At 32.9% G+C, this 14,637-nt stretch overlaps 1 protein-coding gene across 1 annotated transcript; it reads right to left on the bottom strand.

The window, feature by feature from the left end:
* Positions 1–3,981: 3,981 nt before the first annotated feature.
* Positions 3,982–12,634, bottom strand: LOC136344319 (uncharacterized). The gene is made up of 4 exons (XM_066291647.1): positions 11,759–12,634; positions 6,475–6,681; positions 5,943–6,134; positions 3,982–5,874 (listed from the first exon to the last, which is right to left on the bottom strand). Exons 1-4 carry the CDS (start codon positions 12,615–12,617, stop codon positions 5,663–5,665), a joined length of 1,470 nt encoding a protein of 489 aa, XP_066147744.1. The 5' UTR covers positions 12,618–12,634; the 3' UTR covers positions 3,982–5,662.
* Between the last annotated feature and the right edge of the window lie 2,003 nt (positions 12,635–14,637).

The following is a 14,637-nucleotide window of genomic DNA, read 5'->3' as shown; positions in this document are numbered from 1 at the left end:
ACATGATGACGTTGGAGAAACAGGAGGTAGGCCCAGGTTACGCAGTACTATCCGTCATGTGATAGTTCCATGATTACCTCAAGTGGATGCCACCATTTGCAAATGCGAATAAGGACCGTTTCAATTACTGAGACTAGCTGAGAAAAAATCGAGCAGTCATCCCAAGCAAGAAAGGAGAGAGAGAGAAGAAGAGAAGAAAAGAGACAAAAGAAGTATTTTTCCTGGTCAGTAACCGATTATACCAGAAATAAATGTCAACCAGCTTATTTTAAATGAAACACTTTGTATATTATACCATATGACGATTCTTCGTAACATTATGACTATTTTTCAGCGATGATGTTCTATACCTAAATTTTATGGTTTTCAAGATGTTTATAATTAAAAAAAAAAAAAAGATAGTTGCAGCCATTAATGTATTTTCCAATAATGCTAAATATTTTGCAATGTAGTTATGCGTTTTTGTTTAAAATGCTTTAATGTTTTAGATAAATGAGTTCAATCATGCTTTTCATACAAGGGTTCAAAAAGATAGCTCCAAATTCGTATTCAAAAATTTCAAAAAACTCTTATGTTTTAAAAAGAAACCCTCTATTTTTTCAGTGAATATACAGGGTGTTTCCTAAGTACGTTACATAACTTCGGGAGCCTATTCTACAGCTAAAATAAAGGTAATTTTGTTACATAAACTATAACCCAAAAATGGTTCGTTGCGAAAATATAGGGTGTGAAAATTTTATTTTCTGAAATTTTATGTCTCACGCACAGATAAATAAACGGTGTTGGTGACTAGTAAAATGTCGACAATTTGACTACCAAACAGGCAATTAGACAACAAAAAAATTCATATACTCATACAAGTATTTCTTCTCTTAAGAATAATAAAAAATAATGAAAAAATTTAGCTAGAATGTTTTTTATTTATTTACTCGAAAACAGTGCGTCTTACGGAAAAAAGTCAAGAGACTTTTTTTCTTCCAAATCGAACATATAATTAAAAAAAGAATAAAATATAATAAAAAATAAGAAAAAATAAAGTCGATGATAGTTTCGGAAAATCGAAATGTCGGATTTCAAATTTCGCACTGTCATGTTGTCGAAGAGAAAAAATGATTACGAAAATGTACCAGCCATTTTCAATTATCTCTTCAAAAGAGTCCAGAAAAAATAAAAACCTTTTTTCGAAATTTCCTATTTTCCCGGATATTTCCGGAAATAATGGAAATTTTATAATTCTTCAAACGGCATCTTACAAAGCTCAAAAATGTGCAACTTTGCCTTAATTTAACCGACCTCGTATCTATTCAAATAACCGAGATCCCGATGGTTGAGCTCCTAAAACGGACACCCTGTATATATATATATATATATATATATATATATATATATATATATATATTTTTTTTTTTTCAAATTTTAAACTTAAATAACTCGAAAAATTTTTAATGTAAGAGGAAAATGTTACTAGTTGAATTTATTTTGCAGACCACCTTGTAGATGCTTTTCAAAATTAAAATTGAGGAGAATGAAGTGCAATGTTTTAGTTTTTTATTGGTAAAATTTTATTTTTCTACCTTTATAGAAACCTACCCACTACAACAAATTTTGGTTACATTTTACTTTAACCTAACAAAAATTAATGATTCTTTCTTCGAAAAAATTTCTTCGTGATTCTTTACAAAAATGGATAATTTTTTAACTTATTTTCGATCCAGCAAGCTTTTGGAACCATAGAGTGAATAGGGGTATATACATATATATTTATATGGGAAAGGTAAAATAAAACAAAAAAACAGTTGATAAATATAATAAATATTACAATAAAACCTAATCTAGCCTAACCCACCATATGTATTTTAATTGTTATTCAATTATGTTATTATATATGTTTGTTCGTGTTTGGATAAGAATGGTTTGGTTAAGTTAATTTAGTTCGGCTATGATTAGGTTAGGTTAGGTTTCATTATATTATTTTCCTGATTATTCAATTGTCTTTTTATTTTATTTCTTACGACCCAATACTCTTATTCACTCCATAATCTAGAAAACTCCCAAATACTTATATGGAAAATAAAAAATTCGCAATTTTTTGTAAAGTATCACGTATTACGATATCAATGAAGTCATTATTTTAAAGAAGAAATCATTTTTTTTGTGCCTTAAAGTAATATGGACCCGAAGTTTTTTTACACTGAAAATTTGGACAAATGTTGATATAAATCAAGTTTTATCTCCGAAAGTCGACATATTAAGTTAGCAGTATATTGTATAAAATTGACTTGAAATTTACTTTAGAATCATAAAAAAAATAAAAAACATAATTATTGTATTTAAAACAACAAAATTACTCTTAATTTCCGATACTTCCGGAAGTGTCGCCATCTTGAATATATCTCCAAGTAATAGATCTTGGGCTCAAATGGCTGTAAACCAAATTTGTGATTTTTCAGCTTTCGTAATTCTCTGAATACTTCTAATTGGCCCTCGAACAAAGACACCCTGTATCTGCGTATCGCACAGTGCCCCTGGAATTATTGCAAGTATCAGTGGTCACTTCCCATATTGATCTCTTGCTGGAAGAGGCAACGCATTCCGATGGTGCAGGAGCCAGACAGAAGGACTGCCAGAACAACGACCATTCGGAAATGGCAGGAAAGATGGACACATCTAGAAGACAAGGGCTAGAGGACTGATAGATTTATTTCAGGCCTAGAAATCTGGGCTTCCTTCAAACCTTAGGTCATAAAACAGGCAGAACGAGGAATATGCAATTTCGCGCCAATGAAAAGTGCGACGTAAGTCGGCCATATTGGTACTCCACATTCTGTTATTGCTAACGAATTTGTGTTGATGGCTGGCTCGTGTTTCTTAATTTTTAATCATTTAGTCTTGTTTGTTTAAATATCATAGTTAGTATGAAATTATTTAAACTTTAAAAGTGACTGCGACTGAATTGTACATTATTAGTTTCGTTTACTAACTTAGCGTTACTATGGTTGTTCTTTAACACCAAGAAATAAAATTATGTGAGTAACATTTTATACCGTGCGTTTTAAAAAATATTAAGTCTAGAAGGTTTTCGAATTGTTTGACACCCAGCTCGTATGTCTATGATATGTTCTTCGACGTTTTCTCGTACATAAACAAATAAATCTAACCTCACTTAAATCCGACTCTATTTCCTTTGTCACTAGTTGGATTTTGTTACTTTGCTAAAAATGGTTAATTTCAATATTTAAACTTTAAACGAGTTGCAAACACACAACTGCGTGAATTCCTCTCCATCAATACAGATTTGGACAGAAATTCCCGAGGTTTTTAGTGGGTACACGCTGTGGTGCCCAGTCTAGAGAATAACAAGCCGGACGCCTTTTTGAAGATTTTTCTCGAGAAAAAAGAGTCCCATGATTACGAGCCTTCAATCAATATTAATCAAAATTTCAAAAAATGCAATCAAAATCGATCAAGTCAAATTTGCCGATAAGTGAAAAACTTTAAAAAATCGTCAGCTATTTCGCTATTTACCAGTAAAAGATCAAATTTTGTAGACCACGAATTGACAGTAACCAAAACAGATTTTTTTTTCAGTCTCGCCTCATTGGTACCGTCGCTTGATGGTTTAATAGTCTGAAATCGGCTCCTTTATGGCTTTAAATAGTACAAAAATGTGATACAGCAGAGCGATTTGGAAACATCGAAAAAAGTCGTTCGCACAACTCGGAATTAGTCACTCCCTCAGATTACCTACGATTATGGCAATTTTCCAAATAACTAAATTGTAGTAGTTTCGGAAATTATTATTAGGTAAACAATCATTGACTATTAACCTGAGGATTGTGCAAAACCAGGTTAATTATTATTATTCTTTGCGGTTGGGCCCGACAATAAGTAGATCAATTTCGGTGATTGTGCGGTTGAATTAAAACAAACCGTTTCAAAATAAATACATTATTATTTATTTTAAAGAAAAGTTTCATCGTATAAAAACAATATATGGCTTGCGCTTTGGGAAATATCGTGCTGGTTAGCGAAACGGTTGTGGTTTTGCCGGAATTTGCATCAATAGAGATGCAAAAAGCTTATTGAATGGTTTTCCAGCATTATAATGAATTTATCAACTTCGACGAAAAAATAGGTCCATTACATGCAAATTTAACTTGCTTAAATCCTTATTTCGTTTTAGCCAACACGCTAGACCACAATAATACGTTATAACATTAAGGTACGGTTAACTATTAACATGATTATAATAAGAAAAGCTTATTTTATAATCAGTTATAATAATACTTTCACTATACACTATATACTTTTTTCGATGGTTTCCTTATACCACTGGTTTTTGAAGCATGAAATTACTTCTTCCTATTTACTTAAATCAGAACTAGGAAAAAAAACTCAGCTGAATAAAAGTTGTTGAAGCCTCATCAACAAATATAGGTTTTCCTGCCAAATTAAATAGGGTCAAGTGAAATGCGTTCTGCAAGAAAAGCTAATAAGAATGGGGGTGTTTGCGGTATTAATACGTCACTGAAAATACTGTTATTGCACTTGTGTGGTGACAGCGCTGTTACTTAACAGCGCGATTGTAGCGCAGTGGTTTTTTAACCGTTTTGGCAAAGGTGCCGATACTGAGAAAATCGCATTAAAGTAACTGCAACCATAGCGTAAATATAAAGTAAAAAAATGTTCATACTGCATTTTTTGAAATATTTTAAGCAACTGAGTAAGGCTTTTTTCTGTTGAGCTTTATAGAGGGAAAAATGTGCGCAGAAACAATAAAATTCACAATAGAAGATAATGTAAGTGGGGGCCGTTTTTTGTTTTATGCTAAATTACAATTTCACGGAAGTGCTTGCAAATAGGGATCTAATTTTCAAGAATAGTAACAAATCGAAAAATGGCAATACTGAGACTAATGGTTTTTTTTCGAAAAGGCCATACCACTTCTAAATTCATAACTATCAAGATGAATTACATTTTGTCAAAAAACTGTTATAGAGAATATTTCAGATGTACCACTATTCAATTTCGTCCCAAATCAAAAGTATTCTATTGACGTACCTACTGCAAAAAATCCCCCAAAAATAAGAAAAAAAATTGACTTTTATAAATAGATAAGCGTTCTATATAAAGCAGAGTATGCCATGAAGTTGGATATTTGGCAACGTCGGATTTGTAGGCAGGCCATTTCGTACTCTTTTCTGTTTGCGCTTTTTTTTGTAAGCACTTACAAAGCGTCTTGTTAGAAAGATTATCATCTCCTCCCTTATTTTTAAATGATGTTAAGCTGCTGAGGATGTATTTCTGAGTCTAGATGTAAATAAATAGGAAAACAAATCACAAATATTGATTACTAGGGTGCCATTTTCTAAAAATACCGAGGTTCAAGAAAGACGTATAAAAATAACTTTAAACTCATTTAAAACTATAAAAACATATCAATATTTGGCGACAAAATAATGAACTTATTCTGCATTATCTTTGCACTGATCAGAAAACATGCCCAAACAATACAAAAATTGGATGTAAATAATTATTTTTTATCGGCATTCTGAGTATGGAACCAATGGGTACACAAGTTCATGTAAGTCTGCCCTAACGTAACAACAGACCAATGACTAGTCTTTTTAAGATTTTCCCATCCCCCTTCCCAATACCAAGGTCAGTGCCCACTTTTGTACCCGTAATGCTTTCCCTTAGCACCTCCCCCTTTCTTGTGATAATCGCGATGGTGAGCATGATGGTTCTCCTTGCCTCCCTTTGTTGAAAACCCTTTATGTTCTTCTTCCAGACGTCCTTTTTTGGTGAAACCTTTTTTTCCGTGTTTGTCATGATCGTTGCCTGATTTGCCACTGCTGCCCTTCTTGTAACCACCTACAAAAAGGAGGGGGCATTAAGAGAAAAATAGCTATTAAGAGTACAGTATGTTCAAGAAATGTTACCTTTTTTCTTTTTGTAGTAAGACTGCTTATTGCCATTTTTCTCATGGAATCCTTCTTTGTGGAAATCGTCATAATATTTGTGCTCCCTGTGGTATTCGTCTCTGTGGAATTTGTTGTGATAGCCTTTGGTTTTGTGGCCTCGTTTGTGACCTTTCTTCTCCCCGAATTTGCCAGATTTTCGAGATTTTTCAGCTGCAAGAAGTTTCTTCCATAAAAATGTTTCAATAAAATGTGGTGATGGGTTTTTCAGTGTTAATAGAGGTTCGTGTCTTAAAACCGAAATTTTGTATAGTGTATCTCTTTTCGTAGCTGTGGAACGTAATTAACCAGGTCAATCACATTGAAATGGTGATTTTAAAAAATAGAGGTCTACACGGCAACTTCAACAGCTTTTCCCCTGATATAGGGAAATCCCTCATATGCCTAATTAACACTGGTACAACGGAAACTTTCTTTCTCAGGCTAGGATTTTTTTAGCTAAATATTAAGTTTAAACACATTTCTGCACTGAAATGAGACATTTAACCCCTACCTTCTTGGAATTTTTTATAATGCTCGGCCTCATCGTGATGTTTCTGATGTGAATCGCCTTCCCCCTCACGTTGCGATTTGTTTTGGTGATCTTCATGTTTCTTGTACCCTGCCTCATAATGGTGCAGATTCTCTTTGTAGCCTTTGTCCTCTTTTCCTCCATGAGATTTGTGGTGTTCTTTTTTATGTTCGTGCCCACCTCCCGAATCTGCAAGTATCAAGAAACCGAATGAAACAAACTCCATTTAAGTCAAATGCTGTATTTAAATGCTTTCTTAAAATAAATCGTGGTAACTTCGATGCGCTTGTCTGATCAAAATTTTAATAAATAACCGCAATACTCATTTCCTCTCAAAACTGGACAAAAACCGCAAAAAACCAGGAACCGCCGACATCCTAAAGTAAAGTCACAGAAGTCTGGTTCCTCACTTTCGCCCTATTACCTAATGATCAGCCAAGCAAATCATAAATGTTAAGTCACCTATAAAACTATCAGCTTTTTGCTAAGTCGTGAGTATCATTATCAACTGGAACAAAAATGAATGCACTATTATTTAACACCATACAGATATTGTTCCAGTAGAAATACATTCGCTTTTTACGGCCATTTCTGAGGAATCTGGTTCTTGTAAAAATCGGGTTTGTGGCTTAAAAAACCTCTATTTCGTAGGTCAAAAAGTGTGTAGAAAACGAATGTTGCTAAAAAGCAATTACCCAGCTTTCTGGGAATTATTTGGTCGTAGTGAGGTGCTTTTTTCGGAGAAAATGGAATGTTGTGTGGCAAAAAGTATAATACATTGTTTCATTTTCGCCTAATATTTCTAATATCCGAGCAAACTCTTAGAATTGGTGCTGCATGGGTTTATTACCATCCTGTAATGCAATAATTTGTCGCTTAAATAAATCTGTGCGTCGGTAAAACTGCCGAGGCAAAATGGAGGAATCCGTGACTAAATAGTTAACAAGCGAATCAAATAATGAAGACCTTTTGCGAATTTTTCAGCGTGACATAATTCGCTCTTGCTCTTGCAAGGGTCTCAAGGTTCCTCATAGCCGGTCTGAAACTATATTATTCTGAATTAGATTGTGTTTTAGCTATACAATTAAGATTCAATTCAAAATGCAGCATCATTATGTAGATTCTGTCAAGTGTTTGGTGCCTGCATCTTCTTCATAAATATCACGCAAACCTTCTTTATTTTAAACGATCAATGAGAAATGTATTTTTGGTTGCCTATAATATATAGAAACCGAAAGCACTGCTTCGAAAAAAAGTCAGTTAAGTAGGCTTACCTTAGCTTCATCTCTCTCCGATGTGTTGAATAAAAAAAGATAAACCCAGACGTATTGCGTGTTCAACTAGTGACGTTTTAGCATTTGAAATTGTATCTTAAATTTATGCTGGATGGGTCTCAAAGTTTGGTTTACTTTTAGGTAAAAAGTAACTTTTAAATAAACATCTGTGAGATGCAGTCGCTTTTTTGTCTGTGTAAATCAGTTAAATCAGTAATTTTATAATGAAAGAACACATGTAATAATTGAGGAAAATTAGTGAAAAATTGCCTGCTTGAAGCTGATATCTATTGAACAATGACAAGTACAATTTTTGTTAATTAATACAAGTGCCAACTTACAAAAAAAAACTAAAATAACGAATAACAATTTAGGAATAAGATTTAACAAATCTGAATTTACAATTTGTTAATTAGGATTATTTATAAAAAAAACCTAACAATTTGAAAAATAATATTAACTGTGTGTTCTCCAGTACTTATTTATAGGCAAACCTCTTTTCCATAGTAGTCAAATATAGAATACTTCAAGAATAACAGACCATCTACTACTTCCTAGAAGTGTGGAATTATATGGACACCTCTTAAACACAGAGCTTTCCAAACCGCCTTTCCCCTTCAGGAGAAACTTTTAACTCGTGAATAAGATAGAATAAACTCCTCCATAAAGCGTTTGAGATGTTTTATGGCGTGGACGGGAACCCGTATGGAACGAGATGGGCTGGTTTGGAGGGTCAAAGCTAGATCTTAAGACGTTATAGTAGAGCATCGGTCTTCATACTACTACGACTTCTACTACTCAAGACATTCATAAATAAGCTGTCAGAACCTAAAGCGCCTTAAAGGTATGTGATACAAGTAATCTGAGAGTTGCTAAATATAGAAAAAAATTTGGTTTAATCATAATTTATGATCTTCAAAAATCATCTTTAAAATTTTCCTCACAATTTCCAATTTTTTCCATAGGGCGGTCTAAATTTAAAACTGACGATTGAGGCCTCGGAAATTATAAAATGTTTGGTATCAGTTATGCAAGTTGCCCAATTAGTTACTCGACAAAATATCTTCCAAAGAATAAAAAAACTCTAAGCGATTCAAGAGATATTTGGCAAAATCCGAAAGTTTGCAAGAACATTTTATCTTTTTTTTTAAATATTTTTATAATATTGATTTTCTGTTGTATTATAGCGGAATGTTTAAAGTTTGGCTGTCAATGCTGTTTTTGTATACAACAAAAAAGTTTTAAAATTTCAAACATTTAAGGTACTAAAATATGCGATTAAAAAAATGTATTTTATTTGTCCAAATATTTGGCCGGTGAATTACCAAACAACTTTAAATTTTCAGCAGAAAAACTAATTTACTTGTCCATTTATTTATCCAGTAATTTACCGGCCAATTTCATTTTAAATGTCAAAAGTGTTAACTGTCGCTGTCATTTACATAATAAATATCACTTATTCTGTCATTACTGAAGTTGACAGTTAAATTCAAAAATATTTAACCCAATTCAATATGATTTGTTCGTATCGGTAAATATTTTTGCTTTTATTTAACAATAGGACATTATCATAAATTATAGCCGTGTTCTCTATAGGATAAAGACGAATTTAAAATTTAACCGGAGCTTAAATATACAATTTTCCATACACAAGCTGCTCCTATTGCTGTCTGTCACCATTACTATTTCATAAACTATAAGTTAGAAGGTCAGTTGAAAAGACTACATTTTTAATATTTACGGGTAAACTAATATTTGAAAAGTATGTTGCAAGATTTCATTTGGTTAACGAAATATTCGAAAAAAATCGAAATGCGTTAAAACGGTACTTCCAAAATGCTGCCTTTTACAAAAAAATATTCAATCCGAAATGTTAGTAGTTTTTTTTATGGCTATACCACTGATCATTTGCACAAATTTTCTCTGTGTTTAGATTCTAAGAAATATCCCATATTTTTTACATACAAACATCATATATTTGCTTGAATTTTAGAAATATTTTTTATTCCCAAATTAACGGTCTACTCAACCTCATACTTACATTAAAAAATATTATGAACAGTGATTTAAATGAAGGGCAAAGGAATAAAAGAAATTGGATATTAGGTACGAACTGCCATGACGAATACCTAATTATTATTTATTCTAAATAAATAAATAAATACATATAATCCTTGTCATAACAAATCAGTAAATGAGATAGCTGTAAACATATTACTTAAGATATAAAAACTTCGCAATACATTTAATTTTTTTAAGCAAGTTTCAAACTTCCTAAAAGGTCTCGCTCTCGTAAATAAACCATTTAAGATCAGAAAAGACAAAGATGGACAGTTTCATTTATGTACAACAATTTTTGTCGCAAACTTTCACAGATAAAAATAACTTTTAGTATTTACATGCCCTTTTGAATATACATAATTTATTTATCACTTTCAGCGGAGTGAGGGTAAAAATTAATAAACCGAGTAGAAGGGCCCGTAATACCCTCCACCCAAGGAGTTTTCTGCTAGACCTGGGAAACTCTTTTCAGATACCTCCCTATTATACAAGATATCTCTGAACCCAATGGTATAAATTCAAAAACATATTTCAGGTTCCAAAATATGACGAAAACTTCATATAAACATATATCAATACGCGCTTTGTTTTTGGATATACAGGGTGTGAAAAGTTGATGCCGAAAGGTACTTTTTTATATTGACGAAACGTTTCGAAATAACTGAATGAAATTTTTTACTTCATTATGACTTTTTCTGCTCTTTTTGAACCATCGTGAAGAAATTACTAGTTTTCTGGTTCGGATAATACAAGGGAATAGGGTTTAAAATGGAACTTTTGCTTTATGCTTAATTTTATTGACGATCTTCTAGGAGCAATATTAAACATGAAGATTTTTCTATAAAAAAGGTGCTCTACTTGAGAGTTGAAGTTTTCAACAATTTTCGAGAAAGGGAGACTTAACAAATAAATGTAATAAAAAATAAACATGTAATTTAAAACAAAGTTGATCTTGAAATGAAACAAAAAAAATATGTTTGACATTTCCGTATATAAAAACATTTATTAATAAAGTTTGGTGAATTTTCATTGCCACCAAAAGAGTGTTTAATTACAATTATTGCTAAAGAAAACGAATAAAAAAAGGGTTTTTAATCTAAACTTAAAACATACATACTTACACACATAGTATGAATATTTGTTGATACAATAGTTATTGGTAGTAACATACATAGTATTCACCGATTTGTTAAATCTCAATTTTCTCCAAAACTCTTGCAGATATCGACTTTCAACAAGAGTACGTTTTTTATGTAAAAGTCTTCAAATTTAGTATTTTTTCTATAAACTCATCAACAAAGTTGAGTACAAAAAAGTTTAGGTACTTTTTAAGTGCTATTTCCTTCTAATGCCCGGCCCTAGAAAAATGTAAAAATGTCAATGTGTAACTATAAATACTCAAAAACTGAGCAAAAAATTATAATAAATACAAAATTTCATTAATTTACCTTGAAAAGTTTCAAAAATATTAATAAAAACATTTTTATCAACCAATCTTTCACACCCGCCTTTCGATATATGTTTATACGAAATTTTCGTTAAATGTTAGAACCTAGAATATGTAGTTGAATTTATGACGCTATATTCAAAAACACCTTGTATAACGCTTTTTCGCTGGCAGGGGTGCGACGTTTCATTTTAAAAAAGCCATCATCAAACTTCGGTATGAAAATTTCAGTCCGCATCTCTACTAGACTCTAAGAGTACACGGTATGTTGTACTAATACGTCATAGTATTCAAAAAATTACGTTCCAAACACAAATTTGGAAGGTACCAATAAAAAGAAACCCTCGAAAATTTAAAACAAGACGAAATATTCGGATCTGAATGAAAATAAATCAAGTTAAAAATATTGAAATAGAACTCAGATCCACAAACTTAGAGAAGATTCATCATTTTTTTATTCTTCATTCTCTTATTTGATACTCACCCGAATGCTTTGATGAATGATGAGAGCTTGGATGATGAGTATGCACGTCACTACTACCCGCAGTCGGAGGCTCTATCACAGTACTCGGTTGAACACTCGCGGCACTCGTACTACTCAAAACTTTGCTTGAGTCTTGAGGAGGATAGAATTTTTGCAATGTCAGAGGCAAAGCACTTATATCAGCACTCGAGGGAAATCTATTATTGGACACACTCAATTGGGGTTTAGGAGTACTAATTCGAGTTATAGGTTTATTGGGAATGATCCTCCTTATATTTTGTTTCCGCGCTCTTTCCGCGATTGCCGCCAAAGGATTTAAAATTAACTGAGGCTGAGTGTGCGGAGTGAGCTGAGGTTTCTGTAACTGAGTACGGTGCTGAGGAACCTCAAACTTCCTACTTTCCAAACGCGGCCTCCTAATTTTATCCACTTGCTTAGCTAAAGCTTCCAATTCTCCCAGAAATGCCATAGGATTGAATAACTGAGGGTTGAATTGTTGAGCGGTACCACTGGTATGCCCTATAGATCGTGGTCTCGGCTGGTTCAAGGTTGCGTAAAGGACATTAGGCGGGGGAGGTACCCCTGACTGTCTGTGCTGATGAGTAGGATGTAAAACTGAAGCTGCAGGCTTCAGTGGTACTACCCTATTAGACTGTTTCGCAGAAGTTTTATGTATGTTCCCTGATGCAAATGCGGGTTGTACATCTACAACAGCCTGAGTTTCCGCCACCGTGTTTTCCGTGAAAGGGTCGAAATACTCCCCAGGTTGGAAGGTCGCGTAAGGTCGCTCCACGGCGGAGGTACCACCGTACAATAAAATAAAGAGCACGTAGTAGGTCGGAACCATTAACCGGTACATAGTGAAACTCTAGTCACCGTAAGACTGTACAGCAGAAGAACTAAAATGAGAAAAACCGCATGGAGCTTGTCGCAACATCTTAAGTACCCGGCGTCGGTACTATGCAGGTGACAGAAATGAAAGGATTTGATTCCGCTGGAGAACAATTAATTTGTGTTTTGAACATTTTGATAGTTATTTGCTTATTACGCACTTTTAGTCACATAAAATTAAAGTTTTTATAGGGCGAAATTTTAGCCAAGAAATGATTGACGATATCAGAAAAACTTATAATATCAATGAGTATAGATGGTTGGAAATGCTCTGGATTCATCAGAACGGTGAACATAAGGGGCCAAGAGGTACAATTTAGTTTGTGGTTAATGATGAGTTGTAAATTGTCGTTATCGTATAAAATCGTCATAATATATCTCATATCAAATAAAAAAATCTTGTTCTTAGTAAAAATTTCTGTAAATATAACTTACAAATTTCATTCATTAAGTTTTGGGTTTCAGATGAGCATAAGTACCTATGTACGTACAAGAATAGTCCCAGAAGTACCTGACCTAACACATAAAAAAAACATCTTGGAAAATATTACATTTTTTTCTACATAGTCTCCCTTAAGATTTCCCTGTGATGTTCTATGGTTTCTGTACCTTATTTATAATAAATAAATTCGAATGTTTGAAAATAGGCATCAGTTTCGAACTTGAACACTTCGTTACATAACTCTTTCCACCAAGGAACTTTTCAAACTTAGAAAATAATCTGAGGGGATTAAATCTGGCGAATAGGGTGGGCGAGGAAAATGTTCGAAACCCGATAGATTCATTTTGGACATCGCGGTGAGGGGAGTGTGGTCTGGTGTAATTTTTGCTCATTTCTTTGCTCAAACGCTGCAATAAATTTGCATAATATCCTCCTCTTTTCGTTTATTGTTTTTTCTTTAGGAAAATAATCAATATCCCCACTTGCATCCCAAAAATTTCCTTCATCACCTTTCGTGCACGTGAAACATTTTTTTGGAACATTCTCGCGGAACCGTTTTTGTTCAATTGTGAGTAATTGCAGCACCCATCTTGTTCACAGTTTTCTCATATTAAATTGTTCATTAATCTCATATCAAATTCCTCATTTCAAAATGCCATGTACTGAGAGTTCGGATATGGAGTGTTTTGACAGGAAAATCCTACTTTCCGACTAGATAGGGAAAGAATAGCATACATGTCAAGAGCTCGATTTTTGAGAAAATATTAATGGCGAAAAACCCTATTTCGATATTTTTTCAGTCCACAGCGCTAGAGAGTGTTTTTCAAATTTCGGCCATTTTCAAAATTTTTCATAACTTTTTTGTTTAGGACAATATTAAAGTAAATCAAAAACGTTATTAAGGTACTTTTTCGACTAGAATCCAGTGGCGTGCTTAGTTTTTTGCTACAACGAGCTGTTTTGTCAAAAACAGACATAATTTTTTTATTTTAAATGAAAATCAGTCGGCAATGACTTCAAAAAATGTCAGTTTCAAAGTATTTTCGACTATAAAGTATGATTGGTTGATGATGATATGATGGAGTATGATGGGGTTGATAAAGATTGATGGTTATTTTCAAAAATAACTGAAGTACTAGACTTTTTGTGTTTATGTTAGAGTTGACTTCTGCATCACCTGTTTAAGTAACATTATTTATTTTGCATGTTTTAATTTTTTCGTCAAACATTTTCACCTTTAGTGTTGATTTGATGCCGATTTTTCAAGTAAAAATGATAGATAACTATGAAAAATATGACATGATGAAGCGTTTCATATTTTCAAACGAAAACTCAGAAGCAGCCTGTAAGTTAAACTTCCGTACTTATCTCGAGCGACATCGCTCCAGATAGAAGACTCTTTAAGTAATTGATAAATAATTTACAGAATTACGGAAGCTTCCAAAAGTGTAGACTACAACATTGAAATTTAAATGAAGATAAAAAAATTGAAGAACTAAATATAATTGGAGAAGTTTTGGAACATCAACACATATCGCTCATTTTT

The sequence above is a fragment of the Euwallacea fornicatus genome, chromosome 2, assembly GCF_040115645.1.
Source record: "Euwallacea fornicatus isolate EFF26 chromosome 2, ASM4011564v1, whole genome shotgun sequence".
Taxonomy (NCBI): Eukaryota; Metazoa; Arthropoda; class Insecta; order Coleoptera; family Curculionidae; genus Euwallacea; species Euwallacea fornicatus.
Note: the sequence above shows the minus strand (reverse complement) of the source record. Positions and strands in the feature narration are given on the sequence as shown.